Genomic DNA, 18980 nt, shown 5'->3' on the forward strand with positions numbered 1-18980 from the left:
AGGTGTTTTCTGATATCCAGATTTAAATAAGCCTAACATGTTGTTCCGTTATGTATAATTTTTTAACATGCACAATGTGAAATTGCATTCCTCAACTAAGAAATACATTTTTATATGCAAGTTTTCTTTGTGTATTTTGAATAATTTGTACTTTATCCATCCACTTCCTCAGACAGTTCAGTGTCAACAGTATTTTATTTTTCTTCATGTTTTATTTAGTGTTTCTTGTTTCTTACAACTGCATATATAGTACTACAAGTGTTTGTTTTTAAAGTATTTTAATCATTGAAGTGTTTTTTTTTTTGTTGTTGATTAATAAGTGAACGTTTATTGTTTGACTTTACATGTAACATTACCCTTTGTGTCAAATGAAGACAAAATAAGATAGTAGAAGCTCTTATTCTAATGATAGTTAATTCTGTTTCAAACACAGTAATCTTTGTTTGCTAAAGTCTTCCAGTTACCAGTAGTTAAATAAACATGACAAAACTATGTTGAATGGATGGTAATTGTCTATTGTGGAAACACAAGCTTAGAGGACAATATTTCAAAAGTCTTCTGCCTTTCATGGCCAGGTTAAGTGTTTTATGTGAGCAATACATAAGATGAAAGTGAAGCTGGATTGGTATTTTTAATACTTCAGCAAATGAATTGCCATCATGCTTTCAATATCTTGTTACTGAGAGTCATGATTTACAGTGACATTATGTTTTTATCATCTTGATCACCAAGGCTCTTGACACACCTCACCATAAAGTTAATGACACCTTGGTCACTGAGAATCACGTCCTCTATTAGCTATATAAATCATGGCTGTGTATGTTACAAAAAAGATTTACAAAAAAAATTCAATCAAACTTATAATGATACCAAAGAGTGATATAAAAAAAAAGCCCTTATTAAATTTAATACCCAACATTTTATCATATGACAAAATGGAACATACAATCTCATAAGGTCATTATGACTTCAATGCAATATTCAAATTATTATGAAGCTCAAACTCTGTTGTTGTTCTTTTTGTCCAAATCCTTATTTGTAAACAAAAATAGAATAATAAAAGCCTTAGCTTACAGCTTACAACATTGGTAAAACATACTGCAGTGGTGGTATGTCCGTTTCTAGCTATCTCTATAAAGTAAATACCAAAATTGCAAAATAAAGATGTACAACTAATAATGTAATTAGATATCATCTAAGACAAATGATTAAACATAAATGCTAGAACAGAAAATATATAAAATAAAAAAACATCTTTTAGCCATGAACTAAGAGAAACATAAAATGAAGTAAATCAAAATGACCATTCAAAAAATAACCTAATTAGTTGTGTGGAATAAATATAGCCCCAATATAAAATTCTTCAAAAACCTACAACTTCAGAACACTGATAAAAACTGCAACATGGACAGAAACATGATGTACTTGTTATAATATATACAAGTATTTATACTGTAACTTCTGATGCTGTACATGTACCTTCACAAAATTTAATTTAAAGCCTTTTGTACACAAAAATCAGACTTAAAAGAAATATGTTTACTAAAGATTTATTTGTGAATATATTAAGTTGTTTTCACTGCTAGTCCAAATATGAAGTGATTTTCATTTTATGATTAAAAACTACTCTGTCCCAGAAATTGCAAATATTATTTATGTAATCACTAAAACCTCCTTAATACAGTTTTATGGGAAATAAACATTTGAAATATGTATATCTGTTATTTTCTCCACCCTAGCTATATAAAGTCTGTTAATTTGATTAATCCTGTAACCACTTTAAAAAATTTAGGAAATAAATATAAATTATATTTTTTTCATTTTAGAATGACTACAAATTATAAATGTATATAAGGGATTATTTCTAAAAATGGAAAGAGGTGAGTGGACCATTGTGTTTAATTCAGTATGTAAATCATATCTCCACAAATAGAAAAGATATAAGGTTCTTATTTTATATTCTAGCTTGTCAATATTGGTATTTTGAGTTCTAATACATGTGAAACTTTAAACTTTATATTTAAATGTCACAAACACACAATTTGAACCAATACTCTTATTTTGGAATACTGCTGAATTTTAAACAAATCTCAAAAGTTACACATAAGTAATTATTCTTACTTCTATTGTTCTTAAAAAGTATTTTAATTCCCTTCACACAATCCACTATATTTTAGCAATCAAAAGTATTTTGAAGTCTTTACATCTTTATATGCCTGGTGTTCTGAGCTCTCTTTTATTTACACTATAAATATACCTATAATGAATTTGAGAAATGTGCAGCACTTAAGCTTCTGACGTATTAGGTTGAAAAGTCATTTAAAATACTAAAAATAAATATAAAGCCTGATCTATCATCTGAATCACAACTGTGTCTATGTTATACGAGCTTTTGAGAATTTGACTATTCCATTGGAGCAAATAAACAGAAGACTTCACATCTTTAAGATTAAAATAAACACCTTTAATAGTCTGAAACATCATGAATATGACTATATTTAGACAGCTACTTTCAATTATAATGCTAGTACTAAACTACGGCTGAAACAAAACTCTAACATGTTTTATGTTTCTAACCAAATGTTTTATTGTTTTCCAAAAGTTTCTATAACCTGGTAACTTTTCTAAAAAGAAAAAAATGTTATTCATATTAATAAAGTTAATATTCTACTTTGAGGATGTTTTCCAACATGTTTGTTTTTTCATGATATTCTTCATAACAGTACAAGAGTAGAGATTAGCTTAACTGGGTACTTTATAAAACTAATATTCACTAACCTCATAAAATCAAACAAGTAGCAGCACTTTCACCTATTAACAAGCATACTCAATTGTTATTCAGAAATATTCTCAGCCACCTAATACTTTAAAAAGTATGGGTGTGTGTATATAAAATTATTTATAACAACAACCAATATACAACGAGTTAATAACAAGTACTGAAGCACACAAGTGAAAATATTCATGCAGCATTATCAGTTTATTTGCATCAAAATCAGCTGGATCAAGTTAAATTCTATAAAATACAAAACCTATGGCCATGCTTACACTGAAATCCTTTAAACCAGAAGAATGCAATGGTAAAGAAGAACTAAATGCTCTATGAAGGTTACCAGAGTCCATTTCATCATTCTGATCTGGAGAAAAGATACTGTCGTGAGAAACACTGATTGTTGAAGCATATGGTGTGGTGGGTTTGTTATATCTAAAAATAAAAAGGAAGAACTACTTTAATCCTTTCAATTAACGTATAGGACTGTCTTATTAACTAGAGAAAAATTTAAATTTCACATTATGTTGAAACTATCAAAATTCATCAAAATAACTATGGTATAGCAGTTTATTAATTCACATTAAAAACTATCTTGTTAACAACTGAATTTCACTAAGTCCAAAATATACAGTTTCTTTGTTTTTTCAGGTTCTGGTATCACCTTGAACACTTCAACTAAACAAGCAACTAAACAGATGCAGGAGCAGCATACTATGAAAAGTTGCTAAGAGGAGAGTAAAAACCACACCTAGGAGTTTTATCTTTATTGCTTTTTTAACAGAAAAGTTATGTACTAGCAGAATAAACACAAAGATAAAAAAGACATTTTAACAAAAACAAACAACATTCCAAAAAAGTATTTGTTAATTTACCTTTTATCCTGAATCTCAACATTTTGCAATTCACTAGTAGAATGAGATTTCTTATTAGGACCATGACTTTCTTCTGCATCATCTCGCTTAATCTTCCACCTGAAAATCCTGCGAACAGCTCGAAGTGGGTGAAACCTTTTCCATCTAGTACCTGCACACAATCAAAATTATTAATTACCATCATTGTAAAAGAATACACATTAAAAAAATATACTCATTTTTTTAATACCTCAATAATTTTACTAGCTTTAAAGCTAACTATTAGTAAAACAATACACATAAGCACTCTAAGTAAATAAATATAAATTTATAATGAACAAAGCAACTATGACCTTTATGATAACTAATTAGAGATAATTTAATATTTCTTGTAAAGTTACCTTTAGACAATACCCATGGCTGAATGTCAAATAGATAAAGTAACAGTTATGAGATAAAGTGGTACAAAAGTTAAGTTATTTTAATCTTATATAATACCCCCATTTTTCACTAAACACAGTAAACAGAATGAAGATAAATACTACATTTATGAATAAAATTACAGCAGAATAATGCAGTCTTGAGCACACAAAATGTAACCAAACATTATCACAAATTCAAATAATAAGACCTACTGAAAAAAAAACGTTATCATTATTTGTAGATTTTCATCAAATCTTCAAAGATGAAGAATAGCTATATTTTTATTTTTAAAATGGAGACTCAGCAGTTTAAAGAAAAAACAATAAATCTGTTAATAAACACATAAAAACAAACATAAATGAGTTCATGCTTTGCCATTACACACACACACACACACACACACACTTGTTTTTAGTTTTTACAACTCTATCAGATAACTAAGAAACCGTATTTAAAAAAGGCTAAAACTGATTCTTACTCCTTTCACAGCCACTAGTAATTTTAACACTAAAAGCATTTTAATATAAAATGACTGCAGGTTAATTAAAGCAAATTCTTTTCCTAAATAATTAATGAAACTAAAAAAAAGTTGAATATTTAATAAATGTGGACAACATGAAGAGTTTTTAAAACTAGAAGATTGTAGATGTTTGATAAATGTGATCATATTTCAAAATAATGTAAAACTACAAGACTGCATGAAAATAATGGATGTAGGGTAGTATACACATTAAGTTAAAACAAAAAGACCAGTTGCTTATTAAGTTTGAAAATTATCCAGGTTAATTTAACACAAACAAGAATGTGCTTACTGAATATATATAATCATTACAAAACTGTTCCCTTGTTTTATGTTTTTCTAAAAATTGAACAGGACACTACAGTCTCTAATGAATGTAAACACTGTAGGTTTTAAACACGCAAAGTTTTTCCTTTCCACAGCTAAAACAAGAATCTTTTTTCAGTAATGTGTTTAAAAATATTTCATCCTCATGAAAAGGATTATACGTGCTTGTGGAGACTTGATTAAATCATTGCCTCAAGCAAACACGGTATATCACAGTGGTCATTCAAGTGAGTTTCTATTCAAGTGACAAAGTTTCTATACATTCTCCTTTGGGGTGTTTGGGTACTATATTCTGATTAATATATTAAAAGTTTAAATTTAAAAACAGGTTTCTTAAAAATTATTTTAACTCATTTAAAGGAAAATATTTTCAAAGTGTTATCACTTATTCTTAAACAAATAGCTTTTTATAAATTACTGCATATATGTTTATAAATAGATGTATAAAAACAATCAAATAATAAGAAAAAAATAATAGCAATGGGTATGATAATCACCTTCTTTGATTAAAGGATAAGCATTAATTATACTATTACATAAATTACATTCATCCAATAATTATTTATTGACACAATATTCTGTAATCTGATTTAATAAATAACATTAATTTGTTGAATCCAGTATCCTCTGCAATTAAAATTGGTTGCATGTCAGTTATGATCATCTGAAAAAAAATCAACAATGTTGTTTTCGGCCCAAGTTTAATAACACTTCTTAGCAGTTAATATATCCTAGAATATTTTTGTCAGAGCCTCACACTGTCTGCAAAATGTGTTCTATTCTCACATGATTTAAGATTATTCCATTACTGCCACTGTAATTAGGTTCTGCAAAATATTATCTAAATATTGCTTTTTGGACACCCTTTTTAACCAAAATATGTCAGAAAGGGCTTCACTTAATTCACATTTATGTGAGCAAAAGCATACTGGACATTTAGGATAAATATTCAGCAAACCAGTAATAATAATGTATCTCAGGATGGCTGGTATGGGTGTTAACACTTTTACTAATAAAGCAGAAAACAACGTTTTGACCTTCTTTAGGTCATCATCAGGTTAAAAAACCTGAAGATCACCTAAGAAGGTCAAAACATTGTTCTCTACTTTATTTTAATGTAAAAAACATAGGATTTTAGAATACAACAAGATCTGACCAAAAATTGTGGTACTAATGCAGCTGTGTCTGTTTCCATCTAGTGAAGAAGTAGTTTTCTTTTACATTATCAGATAAAAAGCTTCAGAGTTTAAGACAGAAGTTAGACAATATACACTCCTATTGGCAGAAGGTTGCTGCATGATCAGTTGCATGTTAGTATGAAGTAATAAAATGAAGCAACAAGGATGGTAGTGAGTGAAAATTTGTGACAACAAAGAGCTTTTTGTGTGTGAACAGAGGCAAGATATTATATTTGAGTTCAAACTTTTATAATATCAGCATTTCAATTATAAACAATATTTTGATGCTAAGTTTTCTATCATACATTAATAATAATAAAGTTGTAAAAAAATGTATGGGCTGTGCACTTTGCAGCTGAGTTGTAAAATAACTCATGTTCATTACATGTACTGGCCTACAATTTAAAAATATATCACTGGTATAACAGTATTTTGTCTAATACAATTGCATTTTGATCACTATAAGTAACATGTTATTACTATGTACTCATATATGTTTAAATTTTAGTAAATTTCCAAACATATAACAATAAATGAAACAAACAAGAAAAAAACTTCTGGTTCATACGATGTTAAAAGTTTATTTGTACTCAAGATGACTAATTAAACAATTTTTAATAAACATGGGAAAATGGTCACGTAACCAATATATATGGAGGTCTCGCAAAATGCCATACCTCCGTGTTGTGTCATAAGCCTTCTCAATGTCAAAGAATATTGAAACAAGATGTTGGCATTTGAGAAAGGCTTCTCTGATTCTCGTCAAAGCAATTGAACGGTATTGTGAAGGAATCTTGGGACCTTTCCCAGGTTTAGAGAAAGGTATCAGGCATCAGGAAAAACATTCTCCTGCCAGGTCCAGTTAAAAGCAATTAGAAGAATATCAAGAGAAGCAGGAGAGAGATAGCGCAATATGTCATAGTGTACATCATCAGGTCCAACAGATGTACTGCCTGACCGATGACGGGCCATTTTCAGTTCCACCAGTGTAAAGGGACAATTATAGTAAAAAAGACAGTCAGTTTGAAAGGAAAGAGGTGAATGCTCTGCCAGAGTCTTGATGGCCAAGAAGGTGGAGGTACAAGCAGAAGTGCTAGATACCTGGCAAAAGCTTTCACCTAGAGTATCGGCGATGCTCCGGACATCGGCTACCTCTTGGCCATCAGAAAGTAAGATGGAAAGGGGGACAGAATTATAGTGCCCACTGACCTTTCAAATCCTGTCCCATATGACCTTGGAACTGGTGGTAGAAGACATGCTAGTTGTGAACTTAATCCAAGATTCCTTCTGGCTTTGACGTCTCACCCACCTCGCACGTGAATGGGCCCGTTGGAAAGTGATGCGGTTCGAAAGTGTGGTATATCTACGGAAAGTATCCCAGGCCTGTTTTTGAGCCTTCTGTGCCAAGCGGCAAGCAGGATTCCATCACAGACGAGGATATTGTGGAAAACGCGTCGAGGTTTTAGGAATACACTGAGCAGTTGCTTGTATAATACAGTCAGTTACCGCTGCCACACAGTCATCTATTGATGGCTGATTCACGATGGCAGGAGCAAGTTCTGCGAGAGCAGTGAAAGTGGACCAGTCTGCCTGATCCAGCTTCCACCGGGGCACGCGGGTAGGGTGGCATCGACCACGGCCAGTCTCTCTCAAAAGTATAGGAAAATGATCACTGCCTAGTGGATTACTGTCAACCCTCCATGAAAAATGGGAAAATAATGAAGGGGAGCAAACCGAGAGATCAATAGCAGTAAAGGACTGACTAGGTGCATGAAAATAAGTGGAAAAACCAGCATTGAAAAGAGAAAGATTGTAATCAGGGAGCATACGCTCATACCTCATTCCAAGAGGATTTGGAATGTACGGCCATACCCTGCAAATTAGATAACCTGCCTTGATGGTGGCAGGTGCACGTGGTGATGTAAATGTTAAAATGAGGTTATTTGTCGGCAGTGTAACTCCGTCTTTGCGAGTAGAGATGCACCTCACTGCAGAAACTCCCCCGAGAGGAGAGATCAGCGAGAATCTCTGACTCGGGAACGTTCTTCAAATCCCTCTGAACAATAACTCCTCGTGATGAATCAAGGTAGCATAAGGAGTAACCTCAATTCAACAGGAGTTCACTCTGTTGGGTTGTGGATGTTTCAACCAATATATCTCCAGATTGAAGCTTCTTTACGAACTTTGGAGAGCCAGCAAGACCCTCTAGTCCCTTCTGAATAAAAAAGGGGGACATTAGCCCTGAAGGTTTTTCTGAAAGAGAATATAATATAAGAAAATGAGGTACGTGTGTTACAGATGTTGAAGACTGCTGCTTAGAGTCTTCAAGACGTGGTTGTTTACCTATTGACATTTTTTCAATATTTTATTTAAATTTTTTGAAGGAGGTTCCATAGGAAAAAGGAAAATTTCGGTACCCACTGACCCCACCCGCCATGAAGCCCTACGAGGGGATGCACTACAATGTCATTCAAGGACATTGCAGCAACGCCAGAATTTCGTGAGCTCTATACCCAAACACCCAAATCAGACACAATGTCCACAACACCCATTGAGAACTTCAAACACTGGTACTTAGTTGACTCTAGCCCAAGTAAACCAGCCAACTGACCCAAGGGGGGCTACCCAAAGGCTGCTCGTTTACAGGAATTCAAGACCAAAGTGGTGTGTTTGGGTTGGACCCCTCAACCACCAGGTTCCTCTTCTCCCCTTCACGGGTCGCCACGAACAGCAAACACGTGGGTGGATGTTTAGATCCCAGAGGAGGTAAACTAAAAGAACAGAACCTTCCCTAGGAAGTCCCCTCACCACGTACAGGGATCCACACCGAGGGGACTAAGGATGAAATGAACAACCTCAAAACATGTAAAGTATGTTTTAGAACTGGTGTTTGTTTTTTTTAAAATAAAGATTTGTGTATCATACAATGTTCATCATTTGAGTATTTTAACATTTTAAATATTTACACACGTTCCTTGAATTTTAACTTTCTAAATGGTGGTGCATCTGTGATATTGGAATATATTACATTTTTTACCCACTTTAAGTTCGTACAAATTTTTAAAATTGTTCATTCATTCAGTTTGTAAGCTGTTTCAGCATAAACAGATGGTCCAAAAATTTGACGAGATTCTCTTATTCTAGTTGCCTTGTGTCTTTGTTCTCCATGGTAGATAATGCCCATTTGCCACACACTATATTGTTGTGATATACAGTATACATGATAAAAGGTTTAGAATTGTAACATTCTTTGTTGGTCAAGTTGATATTTACCATATATAACAGTTGACTAATGAAAACAAGATCACACAGTAACACTAGTTGTCAGAAAAAGAAATCAAACTTACCTTATGAATTCAGGTGCACTTTCTTGGTTCAGTTCTTTATTTCATAATAAAAACTGTATTCATTTCTGCCACATTTTTCCAGTCTCTTTATTTCAGACAGACATTAGGAAAACTCACGTTATTCAATTCAGAGTTACTCCCAATATTTCCAGAGTGAATCTGCTGTTATTAGTGAGTCTCTCTCTCAGATAATTTGCTGGGAAGTCAATTCTTACTTGAAAATACCTCACTATCACTCAACATATACTGAACTGTGTGGGATGCTGTTGTATGACAACAAATAATTTTGCTATCATTCTTAGTGTATCTACTATTTTATACTGTGTGTATATGCATACATTTTGCAGTGGACATGAATGGTAAATTATGAAAGGTATGGCATTTCTTTTGATTTTTGTTTGTGATTATTTTCATTCTTGTGTTATTAACTAAATTGGTATTGTTTTATCACAGAAGGTGGCACATGAAAGTCATCAGTCTGTGAAATGAGCAACCAACAATAGCACTGGCTTTAAAGGTTATTTGCATTTTTTTTTCAGTTGCATCATCATGCACTGCAAATATGCCTCAGTTAATATGTAACTATAAATATATATATATATATATATATATGTATGTATGTATGTATGTATTTTGGTACATGTGTTATGTGATGTATGGAAATAGTTTATGGATAATTTGTTATAAATGTCAAGTACACACAGTTATGTAATTATGATGTTATTGTTTTAACTTTATGGGGTTATTCACATTATATTTAACTAATTTATGAAGGCAATTTGTCACTGTGGACAAAAATAAAATGTTCAAGAATGGAAGCACTTGTTACTACTTGTAGAGTAATGATTGGGCTTAATTTCAGTATTTGATGCAGTAGATTGATGAATTGATATTTACATGTAACAAATTATTCTTGAATAAAGAAGTGGGTGCATTCATAACTCCTGTTTGTTTGTTTGAAGTTAAACACAAAGCTACACAACGTGCTCTTCCCACCACAGATATCAAAACCTTGCAAGTCCACAGAACATACCACTGGGGGGCTCACAAATTCTAATGTAAAAAATTTAACATGTATGCTTTGAGTGGATTAAGATCTTTTTGGTTTTTAGAAAATATTAAGTTATAATCTGATTGTGACACACACATATATATACATGTTTATATATATAATTAAGGTGGTCCTTATTTGCAAGTAAAATTTCAGCTTTAAAATTTTAAAATTCTCATCCCCTAATTTTGTTCCACTGTACAAAAAAACATTAAATGTCAAACTTCATCCATATTTAGACACTGCTGAATGAGGTTGAAGTTCTAAACTGCAATGTGATATAAAATATTTTTGTATTTTAAATGATTTATTTAAAGCATATTATTATTTTATTTCATGTACAATAGTATGATTACATAATTATATGATTGTGGTGCAGTGAGAAACTTTTGATGTTAAGAAAGCATCATCTATGATCATGCACAACTTGAAGGAGATATTGTTTCTGTACTTTTGATATGATAGCATTATACTCTTCAATGAGAGCCACAGCCCTTCATAATGATCATTTAACACATGTATTCAAGTACTGAATTGTCTGTAGTACTTCCTTGTAGTCTTTTCTGAGCTCCTCTGACTTGGGATCATAATCCAGAAAAAACAGATGGAATTTTGAGGCACCTGAATAAATCTATTGTGTTCTTTGTGATTTAATCTTCAATTTACATATCTTCAGACTTCCTGATATTCAGCTGGTGGTCCTTTAGAGATTCATCCATGCTTTTATTCAGAATTACACTTGACAAGAAATTGTGGGAAATTAAGGGCATTGCAAGAAGTAGAAATGGCATCAGTAGTAGTGAGAACATCCCCTAAAATAGACTTGCACCATAAAAATACAGATGTCAGGGAGTTTTTTCTTCATATCTAATTAGTTTGAACTGGCCCATACACATTCAGTTCTTAAGTATATAATGCCTCGGCCACTGATCATCATGATGCAGTGCTTCAAGTGTTATAAATTGTACTCCACGAGGAAGGATGCTACCAAGAAAGGTTATGTCTAATTCAAGAAACTCTTGATAATCATCTCTAGGTTTGGCTGACTTAAAATTGTCTTCCAACAACTCAATAACACTGTCCATAACTTCCTATATAGCTTCTGCTACTTCATTAAGGTCAGCTGCAGTATAATAATTCAACTGGTCCACATAATTCCAAGAATGCTGAAACCAATTGAAAATTGCAATATTTGTACAAGAGCCTCCTACAGTATTTGAAAGTTTTTTACACGTGTCTGGAAAAATTCTAAAACATGATGCCAACATATTAAATACAGAAGATTCTTGTTTAATCTTTGTTTAAACACAAGCATCATTTCTGTTATTGGTGTTTCTTGCTGTTGTCAAAGCAAGCTGTCTTTACATAATTAATGACTCCCCATTTTTCAAGAAAATACAACGTTGCAGAAACTTGAGTTTTTCCAGTGCTCGAAATCAACTTTGGAACACTCAGAAGTTGACTTACTCTCACTTCAGACAGGATCAATGGCTGATGATCCACTTGTTCTTTCCCTATTAGACCATTAAGGAGCTTGTTAACCCAATAAACTACAGGCAAGACTGTTGACTGGAACTGTTCCTTTAAGTTTTTGATATGTTCTTCACATAAGCAATGTTGACATCTTTGGAATGAAGAAATGGTTGATGGTTAACTTATGCATAACATAACCAAGACTAAGTTGTGACAAATGTTACTTTTATGTCACTCAGCTTTGTTCTGTCCATACCTGCTATTAAACTTAGATGATGATGATTCTTCAATTGCTCCTCTATCCTCATCACTGTTACTGAAACTGCATCCTCCAACCTCATCATCAGTGCTGTTGGATGATTCCCAACCACTGACAATTTCACCAAAGTTTGCTCTGCCTGTTCTGCATGTTATTTCATATCCATACTCACCTCACATCTCCTCACAGCCCTTGATTCTTTTAACCCTTTCATTAAGAGTTGGATGAAATCCACCCAGCTTGTAACCATAAAAATATCTATGAGAGTAATTATATTATAATATACACATAATGTATATGTTTACAAAATTCTGCAAGCTATTCATATTACATATGCACTCATATTACAGAATCCAAAAATATAAACGTGACCTGTGTTTTAGTGGACTAGTATTTTGCAAAACACAATCACATTTCAGTTATAATACATTATATGTGTATAAATTATTACTTTTTACAAATGTTTGTAAACTTTTTTTTTTAAACACAGAACAATAAATAAAGAAGTAAAGCATGCAATTATCTCTTATATTTACAATATTTGTATTCAGTTGCTGCTTGTTGTAAGAAATGTCGCATATGAAGGATTTGAAATGATACAGTTTTTTTTTAGGTTTTATATACACAACTGAATAACTAAAACTATAATAGATTACTATATCTATATCAAATAATTTCATTATAACTTAGCAAGTTTAGTAACTGAGCTGTATTCAGGTCTCAAAAAATATGAAATGCCAAATAGGCTAAAGACTCAACTTACCAACACAAAAGTTTATCTTGAAAGAAAAAGATAACTTCATTATATTTGAAAATGGCTGAGAAAAACACTTGTAGGATATTCTGAGCTCCTGATTGGTTATTCATGTGTTATATATAAAATTAAGCATATACAAGGAACAGCTTCAAAAAATTGAAATAAGTGAGCAGGACCAGTGTGTTTGATCTAGTACATTAGCAATATATCAGCATGTATAACAGATAGGATGGTTTTATTTTATATTCTAGCTTTTAAATATTGATTATTTGAGCTCCTAATTTGTACAAAACTACAGATCTTTTATTTAGATACCATAAACATTTACGTGCTACATTCAACATTCCATGTGGCACAAAACAATTGATGTTTAGGTGTTTTTTTTTACTTTTAAATTAAAAAATGAAATACAAAATAAGAAAACTTGAATTATAATCTATAGTTTCATACAAAACATAATGACAAATTTTAATTAGAAGTTCAATTAAATATTCAATACAAGTCAACAAATGCAATATCATGGTCTTTAACCCATAACTTGTCATGATAAGGTTAAAGAAAGAACCTTATCTTTCTGGTCCATGCATTTATGACATCCTCTTTCCTTCTGAGCAAAAAGAAAATCCCCGTCTTCTTGAAACTTCATCAGAGTATCCTTATGAATGATGTCAGAAAGGTCACTGAGATTACTGACAAAATCTGCTTTGTTATGTTTTAGTTTTCCTTTAGTTTTGTCCATTTTTTTCAGAGTTTGATAATGGCATGATGTTCTGGTTGAATTGGAATTCAAGCCTTCTTTCCAAAACCTAGGGCATTCTTAGTCATAATCTTTAAGTTTTCATTAACTGTGTTCTGTTATGTTTTATGTTAAAAGAAAAACACACACAGCAGTTGCCTATTTGAAGGTAATTTGCTTCATGTTAGTTCAGGTTTTCTGAACAAAACATCTAAAGTCTTATTTCTTGTTACAGTATCCACATCCAGTGATACACTGATATGGTTAGAATTAGTTTAAATGATAAAAAAGAACCTGCTTAACCTTTTCACAATGGGCTTGGTATAATATACAAATTTGTCTACACACTTTCATGCATTAAGTTTTCACATTATAACTTCCAATATATTATCTGTATCTTCATGAAATTTGGCAGATTTTTAGCAAAGATTACAAGCTTTTTGTACACTAAAAATCTATTTTTAAATGAAATATTTTTACTAAAGATTTGTTTGTGAAAATAGAGTCTGTTTTGTTTCTAGTTGGAGTGCAAAATGATTTCATGTTATGATTAAAAAAAACTTATTAATCCAAAAAATCTTAAATATTATTTTTGTAATCTCTAAAACCTCCTAAATACATTTCAAATGTTGTTTTTTTTTCAGAAAGACTTTATACTTTATGTTAGTTTTTATATTCTTACTATGTGGGGTCTGTTACTTAACCAACATCATAACTATCATAACAAATATTAGGAAATAAATATAAATTATGTTTTTATCATGCTAGAATAACTACATAACACAAAAATACAAATGTTTAGTCTAAGTAACTTAAGTCTCATAATACTGTATATTTATTTTTTTATTATATTGACCTATAATATGCCTAGTCATGCCTAGTAATATAAAATATAAATTTCATAATATATAGTCTTATTTCAATTGCTATACATTATATACATATATTAGTATTACTTAGAAATAAATTAAAGTTATTTTTCTGAAAATATAGAACTATAAACCAAGAAATAAAGCAAATAATTATCTTTTCTCACTATGATCTTTGTACTCGGTTGTTGTTGGACATAGGTTGCTAAGCCTTTTAATGTTCTCCTTGTGGAGGATATCACACAAAATTTTTAGGTTTTATATATACAATTGAATAACCAAAAAGGCCATAAATAACTCCACTGTTACCATTGAATTCCACTATAAATATTAAGCTTATTAACTAAAATTTATTTAGATTTAAAAAATATGAAACCTTGAGCAAACTAAAGAAACAACTTACATAACTGAAATTTTGAGTAAAAAAAAACGTCAAAGCTTCTTGAAAGATTAAAATGGCAGGGAAATGCACACTTGGGATAACTCTGAGCTCTTGATTGGTTATTCACATACCATACACCGAAGTAAGTGTATATGAGGGACCATATCAGAAAATAGAACAAGTTAAACAGGGCCACCTTGTTTGATTCAGTTGATAAGCCATATCTCTACAAAATTAAAAGACAGGAGGTTTTTATTTTAATTTCTAGCTTGTCAATATTAGTAACTTCAGTTCCTAATTTGTATGAAACTTCAGGCTCAGTACTTTGACATAAAAAAAATATAATTTTAAACATAACACATAACTCACTGAAATCTATATTTAAATGTTATTTTAATGTTTACTTTTAAATTTAAAAAAATAACTCATACATAATATTAAAAATTTTGAATTATCACCTACAATTTGATTCTAGACTTATTGACGTTAATTCACTATTGACTATTAATTAATAATAGTTCAATAAAATTTTTAATGCAAGTTAACAAATGCAAGGACACAGCCCTTTACCCCTCAAATGGCTGCACAGATTATTTATATAGGGAATGTTCTTCAACATTCTAGCATATTCAGAATATGTAGATATAATGTGCTCACATAAAAGACATATCTTTTACAAGGTAAAATTTCAATTACTTCTAGCAATCCCAAAATATTAATCAATATAGAAAAACTTTAGTGTGAATTACTTAAAAGTTAAAACAAAATGTGGAGATAAGAATATTGTAAATCAAAACTTCAAAAGTGAGGACCACCCTAATACATAAACCAAATTCTGATGTCTACCTGTAGTTAATACCATGAAAAAAACATACTTTTCTTAAATTACATACATAATGGAACCAATGACTCATTCTTTGATGTATAATTGCTCACGTAAATAGCATCCTTCAGTATTAATAGTAAAAAAATTTAAAAAAGAAATGATGATAATGGATTTGGACTGGATTTAGCAAATCACCTTGTGAAATTTCTTCTTCTCACAAACTATTTTTCAAAGACTTCAACTTCTAGCAGAGAGTTGCCATTTGATATACAATCATTCATGTACAAGGATACAACAATGTACCTATGGGAGTTATTGCATTCCTTTTTAATTACAATATTTCAAATAAACATACACATAGAAAAAAAAAAAAAGACAACTCAGGCATGACATTCAATCCTTAGTAAAAAAACAAAACAGCTGTAAATTTTCTAAACTACTAACAGACTTAGTCACCACAGCCAACCTCTTGTACTCAACAAGTATACTATTTGAGGTGTTACTGTTGTATTAATAGCCCACACACTCTTAAATCATTTTACTACTAATACAACTAAGGATCACTTTATCATTCCATGTTTTTCAAATGATAACCAACATCTTAGGAAGTAACTTACCAGTTTCTGTAACTTTTTTATCTGATGGTTCATCATCAAGACCTTCCACGAGTGAATAGTCTGGAGTGATAACCCTTGGAGTACGAGACGTAGCCATGGTTACCCCTTAGGACAATGTTTTTCCTATGAAAAAAGGATTAAAACAATAAAAATACAATAATTAAATGAGAAAAACAAAAATAAAAGACAGTATGTTAGATGGAGGAAGAAAAATGACTGATATTTATTTCAGTAATATTAATGCACTACAATGTAAAAAATTTTTAAAAATATGGCTCACTTGAAAAACATTGATATTCATTAAAAATTTCATAAGTTAGCTTGACCACTTCTTTTACATGTATCTGACATCAATTGAGAAAGAAACATTACTCTGTCAATAAAATCAGTTCCAGTGTTAAATTGCCAGAAGCCTAGTTGTGTGCAACATTATAGTAGATGACTCTCTGGAATATTTAATCAAAGATCAAAGGTTAAAATAACCAGTACTGCATCACAAAATGCAAAACAAAACAGGTCTTGTGCTAATCAATTTTGATCCTATCATACCTATCACTGATCAAAAATAGAGCTGTGTAAGAAAAAGGATAAAATATTATATCATAGCTACAAGTTCCACATGAAAGAACAAATTACAATTATATATCAGTACCATACTTGTCCATCATGATGTGAGAATCATGTTATCCAGGTTACCATCAATTAGATTATCCTATCCCCCTTCAAACTGTTGACAATGCACACAGTTCTACTTTTACATGGTCTAGCACTATTACACAAAACTTAAGGGGAGGGTTAAGATTACAATCAGCAAATAAAGCCAATGTCAGACTGAGTGAATATCAAGTGGAATTCTGACTTTGCAGATCTAATCAGGCCAGTGAAACTTACAACAGTCCAGAAATAGATCACAAGTGATCTAACTGGACACTAGGCAGTGAAGATTATCAATATGTAACCACAACTGTCTGGAAGATGTCTATGAGACAAAAAGATAAAGTGAAATTAATCAGAAACTTGAATTATGCATTCATTGATGAAATGTCATTTCTCTGAAGAAAGTTTCCACAGAGAAACGCAGGAGGTCTGATCTTCAATATTAGAGCAGCATGAACTGACACAGGGGACATGACACTTATAGATCTACTTCAATCAGTAGGCTTCTAACATCATAATATTTTATTGAATTTTCAGTTTGTGCTTTGTTTGCCATAAACACTCAAGTGAAACTTCCTAAAATATCAAAAATTACCTGCAACATGAAACAACTAAATAAAATCAGGAAAAGTAGTTATAACCACCAATGACAGAGCCTAGATTTAAAACCAGTAAAGTTTATTTTTCCTGCTCTCCTTTTGAACCAGCTGGTAAAATTAACATGGAAATAAGTATCTTCCCTGTCCAAGTGTTGGGTCAAATTGAATTAAATACTGATAATCATAAAATTTATCAAGTAACTCTAAATTATATATGCAAACATTTTATTGTTTTTGCAAGTATTTCCATGAAAAATGCTGAGGCTGAAGAGCAAGAGAGGGTGGACAAGCTTACTGATGTCAACTACTTCATAGCTAAGGAAGAGAGCACTTTCATAAAGTTTCCTGGAATTGCAAATCTTGAAAAGTAACATGGTGTGGATATTGGTGATACTTACCCAAATAATATGGCCTAGCAATTCACTAAGTTCAAATTACTGTCACAATCTCCAGTTCAAGACTTTAAATGTTGTAGAAGTTCCACGTTCATTCTTGATTCTTAACACTTGCTACTCAACTACTTTGTGTAATTTCTGCCTCTGTTCTGATGACTATTCCAACTGGAAGTTGAATAAATGAATGTTAGTGCTACATCTCAACAGTGGCACAACATCCATACTCAAGAAAGTCACTGTTCAAACAACTGCAGCACACTTTTCAAACATATGTGTTTCAGTAAATTATGTCACTGCAGCATATGGTGACAACACACTAAACTGTATCTACAGTACATCAGACACTGCTTGTACATAAATGTGGTTTACCAGAATTACCACTTCCTTTTCATCTTGCAACCATGCAATTCACTGTTTCAGGCCTAATCTGGTTCTTACTTGATGATTTTACCAAATAATTACAGTTCAAAAGCAAAAGTGGCTGGTAGTTTACACATTAAATGAATCCCTAAAATATCAACTACTTTTGCTCAGCATGTGAAGTTGCCTAGCCAAAACCAGAAACTAGCCTCTCCACCACATTTAGATTATCACCATTCACCAAACGTTTATGCTAACTTGCCAAAGTGTTGGTTTTCATGGAACACTGATGCTCTGCAAGAGGGAGTAGGGTAACAGCTGCTCCAATATCCACTAAAAACACAACCTCTTGTCCATGCCATGTCATACCTAGTTTTGATTCTCTGAAGTTAACATTTTCTTGCAGTGTAAGAAAGAGAGATGAATAAAAGTCAGGTTTTCTCTTCCATAGAGTGAAGCCAGATCAGAGTCAGCTGAGCCTAAATGAAAGACATGATGTAAAAGAGAAAATTGTCAAACAGATGACATACAAAACTGGAGCAAAAATAAATGTCTCAGCCCTAAGAATGAAGCCAGCCTT

The 18980-nt window shown here is 31.7% G+C and overlaps 1 protein-coding gene across 13 annotated transcripts in view; it reads right to left on the minus strand.

Moving 5' to 3' along the window:
* The window catches only part of LOC143247462 (uncharacterized), a 139239-nt gene that overhangs the window by 72457 nt on the left and 47802 nt on the right, over window positions 1-18980 (minus strand). For all 13 annotated transcript variants that reach the window (XM_076495622.1, XM_076495619.1, XM_076495621.1 and 10 more), the window contains 3 exons: window positions 16390-16512; window positions 3646-3796; window positions 3049-3205 (listed from right to left, as the gene is read on the minus strand). In XM_076495622.1, the coding sequence (XP_076351737.1) occupies window positions 3049-3205; window positions 3646-3796; window positions 16390-16486 (405 nt within the window). In that variant the 5' untranslated portion in view covers window positions 16487-16512. The remainder of the gene's footprint in view (window positions 1-3048; window positions 3206-3645; window positions 3797-16389; window positions 16513-18980) is intronic.

This window comes from Tachypleus tridentatus, chromosome 3 (assembly GCF_004210375.1).
Source record: "Tachypleus tridentatus isolate NWPU-2018 chromosome 3, ASM421037v1, whole genome shotgun sequence".
Taxonomy (NCBI): Eukaryota; Metazoa; Arthropoda; class Merostomata; order Xiphosura; family Limulidae; genus Tachypleus; species Tachypleus tridentatus.